General features: G+C 50.5%; 1 protein-coding gene across 1 annotated transcript in view; it reads left to right on the plus strand.

Annotated features, from left to right (window-relative positions):
* The first annotated feature begins 3,550 nt into the window (after positions 1–3,550).
* The window catches only part of CSMD2 (CUB and Sushi multiple domains 2), a 664,918-nt gene continuing 646,972 nt past the window's right edge, over positions 3,551–21,496 (plus strand). The window contains exon 1 of the mRNA XM_054497047.2: positions 3,551–3,765. Within this exon, the coding sequence (XP_054353022.1) occupies positions 3,573–3,765 (193 nt within the window). The 5' untranslated portion in view covers positions 3,551–3,572. The remainder of the gene's footprint in view (positions 3,766–21,496) is intronic.

Raw genomic sequence — 21,496 nt, forward strand, 5'->3', positions numbered from 1 at the left:
AGAAGAAGGCAGCCATCTACAAGCCAGAGAGAGAAGCCTCAGAGGGAACCAACTGTGTCGACATCTTGATCTTGGACTTCCAGACACCAGAATTGTGAGGCAATACATTTCTGTTGTTTAAACCACAGGGTCTATGGTACTTTGTTGTGGCAGCAGCTCTAGCAAATTAATACACCTTCTATTTCTCACTGGCTAAGAATGAAATGCAAACTCCTCGCCATCCCTTAATAGACCCTATGTGATCTGCCCCACTCCCCATCTCCCATTGCTTACCTCCATCCAGCCCCATCCTCCTCCTCCTGGCCCCCTTTCCTTTTTACAGCCTTGCCTGTGCTCACTATACCAAAAGCTCTTTCCCCAACTTTGCATGGCTGCCTTGCTTAATTCTATTATTATATTAATTAATTAATTAATTCATAGACAGAGTCTGGCTCTGTCACCCAGGCTGGAGTGCAGTGGTGTGATCATGGCTCACTGCAGCCTTGAACAGCTGGGCTCAAATGATCCTCTGGCTTTAGCCTCCTGAGCATCTTGCTTAATTTTAGATCCCATCTTCCACCGTTGCCATCTCAGAGAGGCCTTCTCAGACCATCTCCTTAAAGCATGTCCCCATATTGTTTCTCCTGGCACCATAAACTTTCCTTTTGTAGCATCCTTAATTAGTAACTTTATGTGTATTTTTATACATATTTTCTGCCTTCATCAAGTCAGGGACTGTTCATTAGGTGTATATTCATTGTCTAGCACAGCACCCAGGCACATAATGATGCTCAATAAATATTTGTTGAGTAAATGAATCTTCACCTTTTAAGGTCTTTATCCATGTCTCAGGTTCCAGACCAAATCCTACTTTCCTTCTTAAATTAGCCTTCTGATCCCCCAAGTCCAAGAAAGCTCACTGTCTTGACATGCCTCTCGGTAGCATGCCGGTTCTTCACTCATGGTGATTATTGCTGTCTGACGGTATCAGTTACATGTGGGTTTCCACGTCTGGCCTGCATCCTCCCAAAGCAGGACCACACACTGTGCATCTCTGCAGGGCCCACAGCACAGCCTCGCTCAGGGCCCCGGAGTACAGGAGGCGCTCAGTAAATGCATGTGGCCCCAAATAGATCAGAGAGCAGGAATGGCGGAGGATGTGAGTAACTGGGCCTTCAGCAGGGATAAAATAGGTGCCCCGCCCTCCACAGTCCCCAGGGAGAAGGATGACAAACGCTCCTTTTGCCCGGGAAAGTTCTGGGGGTAAATCTCATCTGCCCGTTGCAGCCACAGAGCAAAGTTCTGGAGCTGAGAAGAGGGTAAGAGAAAGCCCATTGGCCTGCAGCCCTAGAATTACAGAGCAGCCCAGACTCTCTTCTGCCCAGCTGTGGGCTGCACAGGAGGCCTGGGCATCTCTGCCAGTTCCTTTCTCTGGAGGAGAACCCCGCCTCCAAGAGAGGGGTAAAGTCAGACCTTAGAAGCCAGGAGCCCACCCCCAAGCAAGCCCAGCTAACAGCCCCCAAGGCCACCACCACCACTCACTCCCGGCGTAGTCAGTCCCTTCCTCCTCTCCACGGCTGGTGGGAAGGCTGAGCCCTCTCTTTCGGGGGCTGAGTCTGGACAATGGGAAGGGAGAAGCCCCCTCCCCGCTGCCCCAGGGACATAAAGCAGGCCTTTCACTGAGGAGTTCTGGCTGCTTCGGTTGGTTCTTGGCACCCAGCAAGGCGGCGTCGGGAGGGGCGGGCATGCAAGCGTGTTGGGGGTGGGGACCGGTCCCGCGATTCTGAGGAGGTTCGCCCGCCCAGGGCCACCGGGCTGGCTCCCCAGCTGTGGGATGAGCTCATGCAGGGAAACCGGAACAACTTGGGGTAGGGGGGAGGGAGGAAGAGTGGCATCTAAGAGGCTGCGAAAGCGTGGCTCTGGGGAGGAAGTTTTTCATGGGGAGTAGGGACAAGCCTCCACTCCTCCAGCCCTGCCCCCGCCCCCCAATTCATATCATCAACTCCACAGCCCCTCTTCACACCCTTCCTTGGATGGAAATTCCTGGCCACGCTGACAGCCGGCCAACCTGGGTCGCCAACCACCCCCAGCCTGGCTCGCCATCCCTATAGTCCCTCTCCACACCCTTCCCCGGAAATTCTCAGGCCCCACCGCCCGCCGGCCACTGCCCCCTTAGCCACACAGATGCCAACGCTCCGTTTTGGCCAAACCGGGCTGCCCTAAGCCCGGAGCACAGCTTCTCTGGGGTGCTTCGGCAAAGGGGGCGGGGGTGCCCATCGCAGGTGCTTTTCCACTGCACGCGCCAGCGGGAGCCTCCTCTCTGGACCTTGCCCCTCCCAGTTTCCTCCAGCCTCCCCCCATGAAGCGTCTCTTCCCTCTCGCCGAGAGTTTGGCGTAGACAGCGAAGGAGCCATCGTGACTGACGGAGAAGCCTGGAGTAGACGAGACAGAGACGGCGACCGAGTCGGGTGGGGGATGGGGTGGGGACCGACACTAAGCCCTTGGGGCCTAGAGGCAGCCGCTACTGGGGAGAGGTGGGGAGCAGCTCACGCCCTTGGGAAGAACTCTCTTGGTTTGGGGCCTTGGCTGGGAGGAGGAGGGGGAGAGGAAGAAGTAGGATCCGATTATTTAAATTTGGGGATAAATTGTACTAGTAACTCTTGCACCGTCCTTCCACCAACCTCACTCCCCACCCCCAACTCCCGTGCACACAGGGACCGCCTCTGCCACCCTGAGATTTTTGTCTTAGGGTAGGAGTGGGACCGCACTGGGTCAAATGAACGGGTTCTCTCCCCTCCCCCTCCCCACACAACCCCCCTCCACCGCCCTCCAATTCTTAACCCTGCCTCTGTGTACGCACACACGCCCCTCTCCTGGGATGGGGTAGGAGGCTATTGTGAATGAGGCTCATAAGCATCGTCCCCGGCCCCAGATGGCAAGTTCAAAGCCACCACCCAAGATCAGCTGGTAAGAGCCAAGACTTGGGGAACCGCGTCCTTCTTTGGTTACCTTTTCCCAGACAGGATTCCAATTTCCAAACGTGGAAGAGGCGTGCGTGTATGTGCCTGTGTGTGTGAGTGCGTGTGTCTCTGTCACTGTGTGTGTGTGGAGAGGGGGATGTATTAATGGGTGATGTTATAAATGAAAACGGGAGGACTGAACTTAAAAGAAACTGGTCAATTGCAAAACAAACACGGATAAACAACCCTTTAGATGTAATTTGTGGTTTATCTAGAGGTGGAGGTGGCGCTGAAGAGGAACCCCCGCCCCCCAATATTTTTTCCTTAGCTGCGCCTCCACCCCCAGCATTTGGAGCGGCGGAGAAGCGGCTCCAGAGTGATTAATCCGGGGATAATTCACCCCCTCCCGCCCCCCGGCGCGAACCCCGCGAAGCGGGATTGGAGCGAGTCATTTCCGAGAGCGCAGCGCGCCTCTCCCCGGCCGGGCGGACACTTGGTTCATTCCAGCCGCAGAAGCTCAGGGCTCCCGCGTACCGGGATTTTTTCTGAGCAGAAAAAAGCTCCAGAGCTCTCCTGACCTCCTTTCTCCTCGGCGGCGAGCGGAGCCTCTCCCTCGGCGCTGCCGGCCGCGCCATGCCGCGCTCGCGGGGACGGGAGCTGGGGCGCTGCGGCTGCCCCGCGGGGAGGGCTCGCGGCGAAACCGGGATTTCGGCGCTCGCGCCGGGCGCCGGGAGCCGCTGGGGCCGCCCGCCGCCGCCAACGCCGCCGCCTCTGCTGCTGCTGCTGCTGCTGGGCTGGGGGCTGCTCAGCGTCTCGGCCGCCGCGGGTGAGTCCAGCCGCGCCGAGAAGCCAGCAGCCGCCGCGCGCCCCACCCGAGCCCCGAGCCCACCCATCCTCGACCCGGTCCCGGTCCCTCCCCCCGCCTCTATCCCTGCCTGAATCTCCCACCCTCCCAATTGCCTACTCTCATTCTCATCCCTGCCTCCGTCTCCCACCCCACCCTCAGCCACGTCCTCACCTCCACCCTCACCCTCATTGCTGCCCCAACCCCAGCCGCAACTTGGCCGGATGCGGCCGGTGTGGGGGCCTGGGAGACAGACATCCCCGCCCGGGGTTGCGGAGCACCTGGTCTGTGGCTTCAGTTTCTCCAGCCTCCCAGCCCCCAAGGTGCTAGGCTTTTACCCGATAAACTTTCCCGGAGCCCTACTCCCCCGGCTCCTGATTCTGCCAGGCACGCTGGTCCTGGGGGCTGGAGAGGAACCGTGCGCCCCCTCCCCATTTCCGCGTCTGCAAGGGCTGCCCTTCCCTGCCCCCGCCCATTTTCTCCAATTGAAACCAGTGCCCCCTCTAGAGCCGCCTGGAGACTGCGGCCGCCATCCCCCTCCCCAAATGCTACGCCTCCCTCGGCGCTCGGAGCTAGGAGGGGGTTCAGGTGGACGCGTGCCCACGGTGGGGGTCCCGCGCATTCCTTGCAGGAGGGCGCAGGTGGGGGCTGGAGAGTGTTGAGGGACGGGAAGGAGGGGGTGGGGGTTGTAGCCCGGGGCGGGGGAGGGAGTGCCGCCGCCAGGCTTCGCGCTGCCACATTCCCCTCGGTGCTCACTCCGCGCCAAAGTGCCCTTTCCCGCGCCCTGCTGCAGCTGAGCGCCTCGGCTGCGGCAGCGGCAGCGGCGGCGCGGGCGGCGGGACCAGCTTCCGACGACCGAGTCCGGGAAGGGGCAGACCTAGCGGGTGCGGAGAGTCCCGGAACTTCGCGGGTGTCTGACTGCAGCTTGCAGCGCGCGGGGGAGGTACGCGAACCTTCGAGGGAACCCGGTCCCCTGTGGAGGCTACTGGCCGCGACTGGTGCCCTCCCACTTTAACCACAGCACCCCTCCGAAGCTCAGTTCTAGCTACAACCTAGAAAGTTCCGTGTGCCTGGGTGGAGACGGGTCCAAACCGGGATGCCTGGAACCGCATTTTCATTTAGCCCGCGAGGCTGACACCCACTGGGGGAGAAACCGAAACACCTGCTGCCCAGGCCTAGACCTAGGGCACCTTCGACCTGGAGCCGTGTTTTCTTTTTTGTTTTTGTTTTTGTTTTGTTTTGTTTTGTTTTGAAACCACCGATTGAACCTCTGAAGGCTTGGCCTGGATCACCCCAGTTCCCCTTCTTGGGAAAGTGCGCCTCTCCTCTGGCAGGTCAGTGAGTGGCGAGCTCTCTGGCCCACTCTGGCCTTCAGCATCTTGTGAGTCTGTCCTCGCAGACCGTGCAGCCCACCGCTTAACCGCAGCATGTTGGGGTTCTTGGTCAGGGAGGGCGCCCCGAGCCAGCTCTGGCTCTCTCATTCCTAGCTGACGGGACTTTCTTAGGTTCTGCTAAGAGTCATAGCCACCGACACCCAGAGAGGGGCGCCCGCGGTGCGCGCGCTTGGGAGCTCTGGGCTCGCACACCCACACCCACTGGGAGGCTGTCCATACCGACGCTGCTCGTCACCCAGACTTGCCACATGGGCGGTGGGGGAATTGCTGCTACCTCCCGCCAGGCCTCCCGGACGTTTGTCGAGGCGAGGCCGGTCTCTGGCTTAGCTAATTGGAGAATGTTTCGGCATCGGACTGAATTGCTTTTCTGGCTAGATTTGTCCCTGCCCCTTGGGCATATCCTGCCCCTAGGGGAGAGAAAAAGGCCAACTCACCCGCGCTTGCACCGCTCAGCGGTGCTGGAATCCTGCCCTATAGAGATCCATTTGCTCGCAGCTCCTTGCTCAGTAGAGAAGCTGGGGGGAGGGGGCCTTGTGTTCATGGCTTGGGGTAGTTCCTCTCCTGCAGGCCCTGCTCTGGCTTGCAAGCTTCCAGTACATTTCTTTTCTTTTCTTCTCTTTCTTTTTTAATTTTTTTTTTTAAGACGGAGTTTTGCTCTTGTCGCCCAGGCTGGAGTGCAATGGCGCGGTCTCAGCTCACTGCAACCTCCACCTCCTGGGTTCAAGCGATTCTCCTGCCTCAGTCTTCCAAGTAGCTGGGATTACAGGCGACCGTCACCACGCCCGGTTAATTTTTGTATTTTTAGGAGAGACGGAGTTTCACCATGTTGGCCAGGCTGGTCTCGAGCTCCTGACCTCAGGTGATCCGCCTGCCTCTGCCTCCCAAAGTGCTGGGATTACAGATGTGAGCCACCGCGCCTAGCCCAGTACATTTCTTTTTAAGCCTTTCCCGCATTTAGATGGGCTGTTTGGCCTTGCAGGCAGCAGAGATTTGGAAATGGACTTGGTGACAGAAGATTGGCAGGATTTGGTACATTAGAAGGGGAAACACATTCATTTTGTGTTCAGTTCACACTGTTGAATTTAAAAGATGCTCAGGACTGAACCGTCTCCCTTCCTCGGCTCAGTGATCACTGGATAAATGAATAAAATGATTTGAAAAAAGGGAGTCTCCTCACCCACCCATACCTTCTCCCTTCAACCCCTTTAGTCCTTGTCCTGCCTTGCACTCCCCCTCCCCCTCCCCACCCCAGCCTCCCTGGAGACTTCCCACCAATTACCAGCTCTCCCTATCAATCATCCTCCTTTTTTTTTTTTTTGAGAGGGAGTTTCACTCTTTTGTTGTCCAGGCTGCAGTGCAATGGCGCAATCTCGGCTTGCTGCAACCTCTGCCTCCCGGGTTCAAGTGATTCTCCTGCCTCAGCCTCCTCAGTAGCTGTGATTACAGGTGCATGCTACCACGCCCAGCTAATTTTGTATTTTTAGTAGAGAAGGGGGGGGGTTTCTCCATGTTGGTCAGGCTGGTCTCGAACTCCTGACCTCATGATCTGCCCACCTTGGCCTCCCAAAGTGCTGGGATTACAGGCGTGATCCACCGCACCTGGCCACCCTCCCTTCTTAAAACACATTTCCCTTTGACCTGTAAACAGGCTCATCTTTAACACAAAACAAGCCAAGAAGCCTTCTTGGCCCTATTGACCTATCTAAGCCACTGTCCCATCTTTCTTTGTCTTTTACAGTTACTTCTCTTCAAAGGGGTCTTCATGTCAGTTTTCTCTACTACCAGTCACTCCTTGCTTCAGCCTCTGTCTCCAGGATGCCACTGGAACATTCTAGAAGAGAGCACCAATGACCACCTCAATTGCCAAATACATTGTACTTTGTCTTTATTTTCTTTTATCTCTCTGTGGCTGTGGCCACTTTGGATGAATTTCTCTTCCTTGGGCTTCTGGGACACTATGTTTTACTGATTTTCTCCTATCTCTTGCGTGTTCCTTCTCAGTCTCTAATACTAACACTTATTCCCCTCCCTGAAGTATGGTGTCCTGCAGCATTTGATTCTTTGTACTTTTTCCCATTCCTTTTCACCACTCCATGGGTGAACTCATCCTTGCCCAGCCCTTCCACTACGACACTCTGAAGCTTCCAGACAGATCTCTTCTGCCAAGACGTCTCTCCTGAAATTCATCTGTTGGCTTCCTGGTCCATGGGAACTCTGGGTCTAGGTAACCCATATATCCAGCTGATTCTTGGACATCTTCACTTAGACATTTCCCTTCCAAAGCAATCTTATTAGCTTCTTTCTTAAGCCTCCAGTATTTCCTATGTGAGCTGGTGGTTCCTGTAGCCTCCCAGTTATGGAGCCCAGAAACCTTTGGATTATCCTCAACTCCTTCCTTATCATGTGGTCATCAAATTCTGTCAGTTTCATATCCTCAATTATTCTCAAACCTAACTACTTTCCTTGAGGAGCTCTGAGCATTGAAAAAGCTATCATGCCTTCCACTCCCTTACTAACTAATTTTTAAAAAGCAATATTAAACTATAAGTAGATAGTTTAAGTAGATGGAATTCTGACAAAGTTCTGATTTTTCCCATGCCAATCACATCATGGTTTTAAAAAAATCAAATGCCAAATTAAAAAAATTTCCCCTGCTTTGTATGTTGTCTGAGTGCTTGCTTTTAGTCAGCCTCTTGTAGACTAGAGCACTGACTGTACTCAATGTTCTACTATAGTACAAACTGAATTGTATTAAAAGGCATTTATTTGTCTGCCTTATTTATTAAAATGTGAGCTTACTGAAGGCAGGGACGGTGCTTTATTTCTTTTGGTATCCCCATATCCAGCTCAGGTTCTGGCATAGAATTGGTGCTTGATATATGGCTGTTTGATCAGATGATTTTTACAGTTTTCTTTTTCTTGGAGAGTTTTCCAGGGACCGATAAGACTAAATCAGGGGTCAAGGAAGCCAGCTGGTTTGCAGAGGTAATAAGATGACAAAGACATCTGGTCCCCTGTTCCTTTCCCCACAACTAGGTATCACTGTTTGGTTACAGTTCCCTAGGTTCTAGAACCAATGCAACAATAAGCCCTTGGCATACCACTCTCCTCCAACCCTGAGCCAAGGAAAGGCATTTCACTACTCAGTCACCAGTGTGTATATGAATTTGAATTTCCATTTGCAATCAAGCTGAGGGTTTATGGTTTTTAAAAAATGAGCTGACTGCAGCAGAGAGCGCCCACCATATCTAGGGCTGGTGAGTGTGTGGCTTTGTTGAAGGTGAGATTAGAATCATGCACCAGGGACTGGAGGACCAAATTGCAGGGTCTTGGACACTGCCTGGTTTGGGTTTCTCCAGCAGAGCCCAGCAGACAGCTTAGCAGCACCTCCTTCACCCTCATTCATGTGCCTGACCTGCCTGTTTCACCCTCATCATCACACCAGCAGGATTAAGGGAACCTGATTGCTCCGCAGAGCCCTGCTGGAGACCCAGCTGATCTTCAGGCCTCTCTAGGGCTCAGGCTCCCTGCTGTAAAAAGGACAAGTAATTCCTGAGTTTTTGGAAGGATTAGAAACCAGAGATGCAACAAGTCCAGTGCCATACCTCATCGAATATGCCTATTAAATAGAAGCTGGGGCCAAAGGAATCAGCCAGGAAGTCTGTGTGCCCTCACCATGTCTTCCCCCACCTACCATGCTCAGAGAGCTGTTCTGGGCATCCAGGGGAGTTATAATAACAGCTCATATTCACTGAGTACTCACCGGCACTGTCTTAAGCACTTGCATGTATTAACTCAATCCTCTCAGCAACCCAGTGAAGCCTGCAGTATTATTATTCCCATTTCATAGATGAAGAAACAGGTTCAGAGAGGACACGCAACTTATCCATGCACTAAGTAAATAGCCGAGCCACAGTTTGGATGCAGGCCTGGCTGACGCCAAATCTTTTACTCATGACCCTATTGCTATTCAACCTCTTGGGGACCCAGCTGGTACCACGTCCCTGGAAGCGTCTGCCCAGGCTGCCTTCTTTGGCCTTGCTCTTCCCACTGGGCTGTCCTCATCAGTTATGCTGTGCTGCTTTTGAGGCCTGAATCCCACACTTTTAATCCTCAAGCAGCTATTGTCCATTCCTTTCCACCACAAGCTCCTGGGGGGGAGGCTGTAAAGTCATTCTTGGTTTCTAGCCCCAGACACCCATCTAGATGGAACTCTACTGTGGGTTCTTACAACTCCTCACATTTCCTTTGTTGTCAGACTCATCAGGACATATTGGAATTTCTTGCTTAGTGAGGTGGTATCTGTCTCATTTCCCTAAAGGACTGTGAACTGAGGCAGGGCAGTGTAGCGCACATAGTGGACACTCAATAAGTGCGCTGATGAGACAGCCAGAGCTGATGGGACAATCAGAGGCAGGTTGTTTGGAGCCCAGGGCTCCCTTTCCCTTAGACCACCCTCTTGGGCATTCCCAGGGTAGCTGGGGGCTGGGAAGACTGGAAACAGGTTAAGGGGTATCTTCACGTAGGAGGCAGCCCCAGGCCCAATAATAATAGCTCTCCTTTATCGAGTGCTGGTTAAATGCTTTATAGACATTACCATTTAATTATCACTGTAATATTGTATTTGGAGATATTGAGGCTCAGAAAGTAAGCAGCTGGGCCAAGGCTGTAGAGCAGGTAGGTAAAGAAGGCAGGATTAAACCTCAAGTCTACCTGACCCTAGGGCCCATCTTTTTGGAAAGCCCTTGTTACGGTGCTGGGCCCATTGTTAGCATTCAATACATGTTAGATACTATTACTATTACTACAACTACAGTCTACTTGCTTTCTGCACCAGCCTCTTGAAATATAAGAGAAACAATTCACACACTCTGCCACTCTCTGGCGCCACTATATGCCGTAGGGGGAGTCTTTTCTCTTTGCTCCTCTGGCTAAAAGCACACACCTTAGAACCTGGTCCCCTCACCCAATCCATCAACCCAGCTCAGTGCTCTTCATCCAGGAGGGTAGGGAGGGAGAACCCTCTACCTCAAGAATGCACTGCATTGCCCTCCCTGGATTTCTCTCCTTGGGTGGCATATGGCCTCGCAGCCCTCCTCTCCGTCTGCTGCAGTGTCATGAGAGCTTCCCCAACAACAGGGGAACATCGGGGTGAACCTGCAAATGGAGGATTATTTCAGAGTCTTTATCCTTACAAAGACTCTGTCTCAGGGTTCATTCGCTTTGAGAAGGGCTTGGTTTTCCCTTGGACCCACAGAAAGCAAAGAGTGGGCTATGCAACGTGGGCGTTTCTCAACTTGAAAATGATGGCGTGGCTCTCAGAGCTCTTTCCTTACTCTTGTGAGTTAAGAGAAACAAAGGAAACTCATATTTATTTTTCCCCTGGACTCTAGAGAGCTCAATCTCCTGGACTGTCTTTTCATACTCCTCTTCTAAAAATGAGATTATCTTCTTTCCTTCTCTCCCACCCAAACACACACTTAGTTCTTAGAGCTTTGGGAGAAGGTGAGACCCCTTTGGCCTTCTCAGGTAGCTTAATGTCACATGAAAGATAGTCATGACCCACTATACATCCACAAATGTGAACTTTAGCCAAACAGCAGATGAGAGGCGAGGAGATGGAGTGGAACATGATGGGGTAGGATTGGAGAAACAGCCTAATTTGAGGTAGACTGAGCTCAAGTAGGAAGGTGTAAGTTGGGTAGGATCAAAGGTGGGTTGGGATGTATTGGCACAGGATAGATAGAGTGAGATAGGTGATGGAATGGAATGGGGTAGGATTGAGTGAGATGTGATGTCAGGGATGAGATCGAGAGGGTGGGGTGTGCAGTATTCAGGGCATTGACTGGGATGGGAGTGAGGTGGGGAGGGAATGTGTTAGAAGACACTGGGGTGGGATGGGATAAGATGGGGTGGGTGGAGTTGGGATGGAGTAGAATGGAACAACTGGGATATGATGGAGTGGAGGTGAGATGTATTGTGGTAGAATGGCATGAGATAGAGGTGAGTCAGATTTATTGGGATGGTTTGGGTTGGTTGAGTTGGAACAAGAGACTGGGAGATAAGATGGGGTTATTATATAACCAATTGAATGGGCACCAATTGAGTGGACATGAGGAAATGGGAAGTGAGGGAGGGCACTGGAAATAGCTTGACCCGCCTCACATTGTTGTAGCATCTTCATCTTCCTGAACAGGACTTCTTGAACGTTGGTCAGTTTCTTTCTCACCTGAATTGTGAAATTTCCAGCAGACATAAAGTCTCCATTAGCCTTTGGTCCCATATAGCATGAATCCTAAAATGCTGGAGGCTCCCATTTCCTGCCATGAGGGATCATTCTTCAGGGAGATGCTGGGAGTCCCATGTGGCCACCACCAGGAACCCATCCGAAAAATCTGCCTGGCACAAACCAGGAGCACCAGGGCAGCTCCTATCAAGTCCACCATCAGAGAAAGACATTGTGCCTACCCTAGAGCTAGCACAGTGGCTCCACTCACAGAAAGGAAAGCCAAGGATGGAGTAGAGGTTTACCTCCGTGGCCCCCTCTGCTGGGTGAGTCTCTCTCCTAGAGACTCTTTTACTTTCCACCTGTTTGTGTCTGTATTGTTGGAAAATTTTAAACTGAATTTGTCTTTCAAGGGATGTCAGTCCCACCCTTGAAAAATCATTATTATAAGGAACTTTTATGATTCTAAAAATAATGTATGTATAGTTAAATTACTGAGAGCACCAAATTACTCTGAGAAATTTACTTGAGAATCTCCTGTGCCATCTAGAACAGAAAATAAGGGCTTATATTGCAACACAAATAGCCTTCCTACCTGCCAATGTCTAATTTATACCAATTAAGTGCAATTATAATCCAGAAACCTCAAAAAATTATGTGTCCATCTTCAAGGTTTTCAAATAGAAAACAGAATAAGTTCTATTATTAAGTAGCTACATCTATTTATTGATTGAAAGTAAGCGAGTGTGACGGATGTAACTGTAAAGGGAAAAAGCAGAGACTTTGAAATTTGAGATACAAGTATATTATGAGAGAATGTGCAGACATTTTGTGCAGAATGATTGATGGCCCTTTCTGAGATGAGCAAGTGTGGTAGCGTCGACTCAGGCCTCGGGAGATTTGTCTTCAGGTTGCTGCCTGACCCCAACCCTTTCCCTACCCCAGCCTCAATCTCTCTACCTACCAACATTCATTGCTTCCTCCATTGCCATTTCAGGAATGGAGAGAGTTCATTGATTGGGTGGGACTTGGTGATGGTGTGTGGACTTGGCAGTAAGAAGGAGATGACAGTTTAATGGTTGATTTTCAGTTAATGCTAAAATGTTCCTAGCATGAAAACAGACATCTCAACGTTGGCATCCCCTTCTGCCAGGGACCTATGTGGCTCTATCCTCCTGGCCTTATCACATGTGCATTCCTAGAAGGGCTGACCCATAGCAGATCCTCAGCCAGGAGAAAGACCCTGTTTGGCCTAGGAGTCAGGAATTCAGCCTTCCAGGCTTGGCTATGCCCCAACCACCTATGTGACCAGAAGCCAATCGTTTCATCTTCCTAGGCCTCTACTTTCACACCTATAAAATGGGGATAATAATACACAGCATGTCTATGCAATGATGGACTTGGAAGCTCTTTTAAAAAGAAGCTTCCAAAAAGAAGCCAGAGCTGTTAGAATAAGACCAAAAAAGTTTCTAGTTTAAGCCCATCCAGTGGGAGATCCTGCCCAGGGCTCGTGCTGCTTGGCTTTCCAGGAATGGGGAGCTCACGACCTCTGCAGACAGCTTGCCAGGCTATTTTTCAGGTCTCAGGGGTGAGAAGGAGGGTGGGCTTGCTGAGCTTCTTGGCCTTGATCCATTCTTACCCTCCAGTGGCCTGTGGGACTGCTCCTGAAAACTCAAAAGGGAAGAAACAAGCCATCTCCATCCAGAGCCCATCAGACATCCTGGTCGCAGCCTTTTCCCCAACCAGCACCTACCCCTGGGCAGCAGCACTGTGAGTTCAGTCTCAGAGAGTTGACTGCTTGGGCTTCACTCTCACAAACACATTCATCCAGTGTACAAGATCTGAATGAGGCCTCTAACTATAGCAAGAGGAAAATTCCCTGCATTCGAGAACCTCTGGGACTCACATGTCCTACGATATTTTGTTCTAAGGAACATGGAAAGAAGACAATGTTACAGGGACAGTTTTCCTGAGTTACGTGGAAGGCACAGTTGATGTTTTCTGTTTTCTGCACCCCACCAAGTCTCAGGTGCATAACGTTTGAATTAATCCTACCCTCAGTCCATTAGCACTTTATGATCACCTCTCTGTGCAAAACTTCTCTCTTATTTACAAAGTTTGCCTCCCTTCATCCCCAATCCTGAAGCTAAGCTATCCCAATCCCAATAAGTACTCATTCTGATGTGTTTGATATATGTCTTCAAATATGCGTGGATCCAGGCAGGGTGCGGTGGCTCACGCCTGTAATCCCAGCACTTTGGGAGGCTGAGGCAGGCAGATCACGAGGTCAGGAGTTTGAGACCAGCCTGATCAAAATGGTGAAACCCCATCTCTACTAAAAATACAAAAATTAGCCAGGTGTGGTGGTGTGCACCTGTAATCCCAGTTTCTTAGGAGGCTGAGGCAGGAGAATCGCTTGAACCCAGGAGGTGGAGGTTGCAGTGAGCCGAGATCGCATCACTGCACTCCAGCCTGGGTGATAGAACAAGATTCCATCTCAAAAAAAAAAAAAAAAAAAAAAGCCTGAATCCTTATAAAATATGTAGGGTTGTTTGTATGTATATGTATTTTTTATTTCTATAAATGATATTGAAGTATAAATTTCATCTGGTTTCTTTATTTACTCAACTCCATATTTTGCATATCTCACCATGCTCATTGAGTGTACCTAGTCAGTGGTTTCTAACTGCTTCGTTGCATTATGAGTTATACATCCATAACGTTTTATGTATCTGTTCCCCTGAGGATAGCCCTCTAGCTTATCAGCAACTCCCCCTTACTTCCCCACTAAAAGTTCTGAAGAACATCCTTGAACATTCCCACTTGGGACCCTGTGTGAGAATAGTTCTGGACTATATGATGGAGGATTTGGTCCCTGGGTTAGTGTGTTAATTTTTCATGTTCTGCCATGATGTTTTCCAGAGCACCATGGAAATGGTGTGCCAGGCCACATTTCCACTAAGAGTGCCCAAGAGTTTCCATCTTCCCATGTCCTCATGAGTACCTAATATTAGCCACCTGTCCAATTTTGCCATTTTTAGGAGTGTAAAGTGCCATTTCATTGTATTAATTTACACTTCTCTGATTACTAGCAAGTCTGTTAAGTCTAGTAAGCTTGTTAGCTGTTTGAACTTCTTTTTTTCTGAATTACCTATTTATATTCTTTGCCCATTTAAAAATTGGATCTCTTGCCTTAGAAATCTTCTGGTTGATTTGTAGAAGTTTTTTTTATAGTCTAGGTGTTGCCCTTTGTTAATTTTAGAAGTTACAAATAGCTTCTTTTAGTCTTTAATCCATCTATTTGGCATATGGCAGCTTTCATTGGACAGAAATGCTTCCTTTTGATATAGTCAGACCCATCAGCGTTTTTGGAGAGGTAGAAATTGAGATATGAGGGCACTGATGAGCTAGAGAGCATGGTGGGGTCCCATGGGCCCACTCCCTTGCAGGGCTGGCTCTCTGTATAGAGGGCTCGCTCTCTGTATAGAGGGCTCGCTCTCTGTATAGAGGGCTCTGAGGAGTCCTAGAACCTTCCTGGCCATCCTGGGCCCCCACATCCTACAGGAGGTTTCTGGCTCAAGGCCCTGTGTTTCCTGAAGGCCCCAGTTAAAGTACAATTTAATGGATGGATGCTATACCTAGAGAATGGGGAGGATTACTCCTTCAGCAGGCATTTATTGAGTGCCTCTGTGCGCCTGAGCTCTCAGCTGCACTGGGGACATGGGCAAGTTTCAGTGCTGAGTGTACATAAGAGAGGCAGCTACACACAGGCTCAGAGCAGCATTATTCACAACAGCCAAATGGCGGAAGCAACCCATGTGTCCATGTGCAGATGAGTGGATAAACAAAATGTGGTATATCCATATGATAGAATATCTTTCAGCTTTAAAAAGCAAGGAAATTCTGACACCTGCTCAGCATGGCTGAACCTTGAGGACATCATGCTAAGTGAAAGAAACCAGCTACAGGCCAGGTGCGCTGGCTCACACCTATAATCCCAGCACTTTGGGAGGCCTAGGCGGTGGATTGCTTCAGGCCAGGAGTTCAAGACCAGCCTGGCCAACATGGTGTAACCCTGTCTCTACTAAAAATACAAAAATCAGCCGGGCATGTTGGTGCACTCCTGTAGTCCCAGCTACTCGGGAGGCTGGGTCACAAGAATCGCTTGAACCTGGGAGGTGGAGGTTGCAGTGAGCCGAGATCATGCCACTGCATTCCAGCCTGGGTGACAGAGCGAGAGTCTGTCTCCAAAAATAAAAATAAAAAAGAAAGGAGCCAGTTACAAAAGGGCAAATAAATACCTACCATATGCTTTCACTGATGTGTGAGGTATTTAGCACAGGCAAATTCATAGAGACAGAAAATCGAATGGTGGTTGCCAGGGGCTGGGGAGGGAGAGATGGGGAGTTAATCATTTAATGGGCACTGACTTTCAGTTTTGCAAGATGGAGAGAGATCTGTGGATGGATGGTGGGTGATGTTAGCACAACAGTGTGAATGGACTTAATGCCACTACATTATATACTTCTAAGTGGTTCAGATAGCACACTTATGTTATATGTATTTTACCACAATTTTTATAAAAGAAGAGGGACAACTCTTTAGACACAAGGGATCAAGGAAAGCTCCCAGAGATGGATGTTCAAGCTGAGACCTGCAGGATCAACAGGAGTGAGCAGGTGAAGAGGGGAGCAGGAAATGGCTTGTGACAATGCAGGTTCATCTGCATGGGCTCCTGGTTGAGTGAGAGTGGGTTGTTCCAGGTCTGGAAGAAGGTCTGCTCACCAAAGAAGGGCATTGAGGAGTCTGGAGGGTTTGGAGAAGGTGGGTGGCTGGCTGGCTTGGCTGGCAGCCACAGGTCTCTGAAAAAACACAATGAGGGTAGGGTGCTACTGGCGAGGCAGGTCTTGGTGAGGGTGCCTGGAGCCCCACATCAGCAAGGAGGGGCTGAGGGGATCCTTTTTCTTCCACAAGTCCTCTACCTGGTGCCCTGGCCTCCCAGGGAGGGTAAACAGCTGAGTGAACAGTCAAAAGTACATGAAACCCATTCCATGAATCATGGATCATAAGTTATGATTCTGTTCATCGTGCCTCCATGAGAACATCACAAAACTTCCATCTAGAAAGAAAATAGGCCAAGTGTGGTGGCTTATGCCTCTCATCCCAGCAGTTTGGAAGGCCGAGGTGGGAGGATTGCTTGAGGCCAGGAGTTTCAGACCAGCCTAAATGACAAAAAGTGAGGCCTCTTCTGTATAAAAATAAATAAATAAATAATTAGCTGGGTATAGTGGCATGTGCCTGTAGTCCTAGCTACTCCAGAGGCTGAGGCCGGGGGATGGCTTGAGCCCAGGACTTGGAGGCTGCAGTGAGCTATGATTGTGCCACTACACTCCAGCCTGGGTGACAGAATTAGAATACCCTGTCTCTCTTAAAAACGTGACTGAAAGAAAGGAAGAGAGAAAGGTGGGGGGAGGGAGGGAGGGAGGAAGGAAGCAAGGGAGGGAGAGAGGAAAGAAGAAATAAAAGAAAAATAGAAAGTTTACCTGCTTGGGCTGAGTCAGCAAGTCCTTTCCAGGTGCTGTCTGTGGGGAGACCTGCTATCTTCTACCTTGTCTAGGCCATGTGTGCCTGTCAACCTTTTGTTCCTTCCACCTCTCTCCTTTCCTCTCCTTTCTCTGCCAATCTCCTCCACTTATGTCTTTTCCTTTCTTTTCCTGTCCATCCTCTTCCCTAGTCCTGCTACTTCCCAAGAAACCAGGATTCCCCCTCATTGTAAGTCATCCTCCTCCCCATCCTCAGCCTTGCCATCTGTGAGAGCCTCTTCCTGACCTTTGACCTTGCTGCCTCCACCCTCACCCCAGCCGGGACCCTCCCCTCCGTGGCCTTTTCTTTAACTAGGCTTCAACCCCGTACCTCTGTCAACATGGTGGCTTTTTAAGGCCTTTAGCTGCTCCTGTCTGCCTAGGAGCATTGGGACTGGCTCATGGAACACTCACTGAGTACCTAGTGCAATGGCCCTAGGTTGGGGCTCATGGGCACAAGTACCTTTTAAAACCAAGTTCCTTCCCCCAAGGACAGTTCTAAGCTACTAAAGGCCAAAGGAGCTCCAAGCACAGCAGAGGGGGAGAGGGGAAGAAGGAAGACTTCATTCAGAAGGTGCCAGCAGGCTCTTCAAAAGTGAGCAGGGATTCGGTTGAAGGAGAGCAATTTGCAGGTAGAATATCTTAGAGCGAGCAACTAGACAAAGACTTAAAGCAGCAGGCTGTGCTTGGGAGATGTCAAGTTTGCGTCCCCCGCCCCCCCCCCCCCCTTTATCAGCATCATAGTCTTCCTTGTGGAAGCTGTCCCTTAGTTTTTATTGTTATCTTTTTTATAGGCAGAGTCTTGATCTGTCACCCAGGCTGGAGTGCAGTGGTGTGATCATGGCTCAATGTAACCTCGACCTCATGGGCTCAAGTGATCCTCCCACTTCAGCCTCCTGAGTAGCTGGGGCTATAGGCACATGCCACCACACTCGGCTATTTTTTTTTTTCTAAATTTTTTTGTAGAGATGGGGGTCTTGCTGTGTTGCCCGGGCTAGTCTTGCACTCGTGACCTCAAGTAATCTTCCCCCTTCAGCCCCCCAAAGGGCCAGCATTACAAGTGTGAGCTGCAGTCCCTGGCTGGCTATCCCTTGTCGAACACTCAGGCCTTATGCTTAGTGAGAGCTGCTCATTCCTCCCTTACCCCTTACAAAACTCCTAAGAATTCTATCATTTTGCAGTTGAGGAAACTGAGGTTTAAGGAAATTAAATTACTTGCTAAGACCACACAAGTAGGGAGGGGGAGAGCCTGGATTTAAGCCTAGTCTGATTCTAGAGCCCATAGTCTTAACCACTGTACGGGTTTCCCAGTTAAAAATGTAGATTCTGGCCAGATGCAGTGGTTCACGTCTGTAATCCCAGCATTCTGAGAGGCTGAGGTGGGAGACTTGCTTGAGGCCAGTAGTTCAAGACCAACCTGGGCAGCATAGTAATACCCTGTCTCTACAAAAAATAAAAATATTAGCTGGGTGTGGTGGCGGCACACGCCTGTAGTCCCAGCAAGTCAGGAGGCTGAGGCAAGAGGATTGCTTGAGCCCAGGAGATCAAGGCTGCAGTGAGCCATGATTGCACCACTGCACTCTAGCCCGGGTCACAGAGCAAGAACCTGTCTCAAAAAAAAAAAAAAAAAAAGAGAAAAAAGAAAAATGTAGATTTCCAGGTCTTCCTCTGATTTTCTGAATCAGAGGATCTGAGAGCAGGGTGCAGGGATCTGCATCTTTAATGAGTTCTTCCTGCTCACCTTCTGATGACCCTGGTCTTAACCCCACTCAGGAATGACTAGAAGAAGGGCTCAGGTCCTGGGTGTCTTTGAGCAAAGGCTCTGCCTCCACAAGTCAGCCCACACCTGGGCTGCCTTTGCAGCACCGCCTTCCCCTCCCTCTGTCCCTCCTTTATAATTAGCCCTGGCGCTGGTGCCATCAGGACCTGTTCCCAGGGAGTGCAGCAGCCCAGAGGTGGTCACCAGGGTTGATGAGATTAGGCAGCCCCCGGGAAGAGCCTGGGAAGGCACCAGCCCCGAAGGCACGCATTAGCATTCCTAAACTGCTTAATACACTTCACAAAAGGGCTGTTGGTGAGGGCTGGCCTGACAGCTTGGAGCTCCTGAATCACTAAGTCTTTCCTCCAGCCCTGGATTTGTTAGGTGAGAAATCAGGACACTCAGGGGAGTCTTATCCTCAACTTCTTCCGTGTACTAATTCCCATTATTCTAGATTTAATACTCTCTGAAGAGCAGACACACAGCACTGAAATGCCATTTTCTTCGGGCCTGTTGGTGGGGGGCAGCTGGCATTTCAGGATGAGGCACTGCAGGCAGGCTGAGGTGAGGCCAGCCAGCTGGGAGATGAGGAAGCTACAGAGGGTGGGGCTGAGGAGGCCAGGGTCCAGCCTTCGCTTTGTCCCTGGCTGGAACAGGACCTCGGACCCAGGGGAGAGAACAGGCAGGGTGGAAAGACCCTAGCTCAGTGAAGGGGTATTTAGAGAGTCTGTGGTCCCAGTGAGGACCCAAGGGGCTCAGCAGGGAAACTGAGGCAAATGGCCATTTATGCAAATAGAGCTGGGAAGGTGGGAAGCACAGTAACACTGGGAGGCCCAGAGATGGCATTCATTCATTTATTCAGCCATTCCTGGGGTTTCATTCATTCCTTGGGTTTGAGGAAGTGAAATAGAGACTAGTAAATAAATGCTCAAGGAGGGCAAAGATTTCATGACCAGATGAGTGTGGGAAACACTAGACCCTTGGCTTCTGAGGTATGGTTCAAGGCCTTGCCAGGAAGCTTTTTAGAAATGTAGCCTCTTGGACCCCATCCCCCACCTACTGAACCTAAATTTTGACAAGATCCCCAGGTCAATTCCTGTGCCTGTGAGAGTCTGAGAAGCACTAGGTGGTGCATTCTCTGAGCACAAACTTTAGAATAAGGCCGACCCCGGGCAAGTCCTCATCCTAGTTCATTCTTGGCCTCAGTTGTCACATTAGTAAAATGGGGCAAAAATCCTGACTTCAAAGTCATGCTTGTAAAGGTCCATGCTTGCAGAGTGCCTGGCTCAGAGCACGCAGCTCTCCTGCCCCTTTGTCCTGATGAGTCTATGCCCCACTGAAGGAGGGGGTTTGGCCCTTTTGTTCACTGCTGTGTCCGCAGATGTAGCACAGTACCTGCAGCATGGGTGGATGCTCAATAAATATTGTGAATGAATGAATGAATGAATGAATGAATACTCATCAAGTGGTTGTCAGATCAAACTGAACATCCTGGAGACTGCTTTCGGAAGCAGCAAAGATGCAATTTTCCTTTTGTTTTCTGTTGCTGCACCAAATTACGGCACATTTTTCAGAGCGAAGGATTGCTGAGAGGCTGAGCAAGGGGCCAGTGGAGGTTTTTGATGCAGAGCAATGAGATAGTTGCTCTGTGTCTGCCTGTGTTTCAGGAAAATTCTGTTATTACTGAAATCTTTGGTTTGAAAGCCATTGTTAAAACTAAATAGTTTGGGAAATGTTAGCCATTAACACCTTAGTAAGAATGAGCCGATTAGTCCAGAAAGAGTAGGATCAGGTAGCTGGTAAGGAGGTAGACTTCTGTGGATCTGGACCCTCCCAGTGTCCCTGGGCCTCAATGAGATTTTGAACCTAGAAGTTCATCTTACCCAATGCTGTACCTCTCTTTACTCTTGCTCCAGCCCTTGTGGGCCCCTCCCTCTCAACTCAGTCCCTAGAGTGTCCTGCCTCTGGCTCTGGACCACTCTGGACCACAGGCTCTGTCCTGGGGCCATTCTCAACTCTGTGGCAGCCTCACCCGCTCACTCTCTTGAACAACCTTGTGTCCTACTTCACAGAAAAGTTGACACTAAAGGAAACAGCTGCGTGAGCCTTGCTGCTGAATTTGTGCAGGGAAGCGCTGAGGACACCATACCCTGCGTTACGCAGGGACGTCACTGCCATAATTGGCATCCCTGTGCCCCATTTCTCTAACTCCTCCCTCCCCTCTGTTTCCCTCCCATTAGCCCATGCACACACTTTCTTTGTGTCTTAATAATACACTAAAAAACAGCCCCTCCCTGACTCTGCACCCGCTTTTGGCTGTCACCCCGTCTCTCTCCTTTCCTCCCCAGCCATGCTTCCTGAGATGGTGTCTGCCAATTCATTTCTCGGCACCTGTTACCTGGCTTACACTCTCCTCACTCCGGGGGAAGTGCTCCAGCCCAGGGCACCACATGACTTCCAGTTTACTAAATCCAAGCATCTCTCCTGGCTCCTAAACCTTCCACAGTCTGGCCACAGCCAAGCTTCTTGACCTTCTGACCATCCTCCTCCCTCCCCTTCCCCTCTTCAGCATCTGACACTGCCCATCACTCCTTCCCACTTAACATATGCTTTAATATTGGAGCTTCCAGTATTTGCCTTGACCTCTTTTTATTCTTTATTTCTTTTTTCTTTTTTTTTTTTTTTGAGATGGAGTGTCGCTCTGTCGCCCAGGCTGGAGTGCAGTGGCACGATCTCGGCTCACTGCAAGCTC

The sequence above is a fragment of the Pongo pygmaeus genome, chromosome 1 (genome assembly GCF_028885625.2).
Source record: "Pongo pygmaeus isolate AG05252 chromosome 1, NHGRI_mPonPyg2-v2.0_pri, whole genome shotgun sequence".
NCBI lineage: Eukaryota > Metazoa > Chordata > Mammalia > Primates > Hominidae > Pongo > Pongo pygmaeus.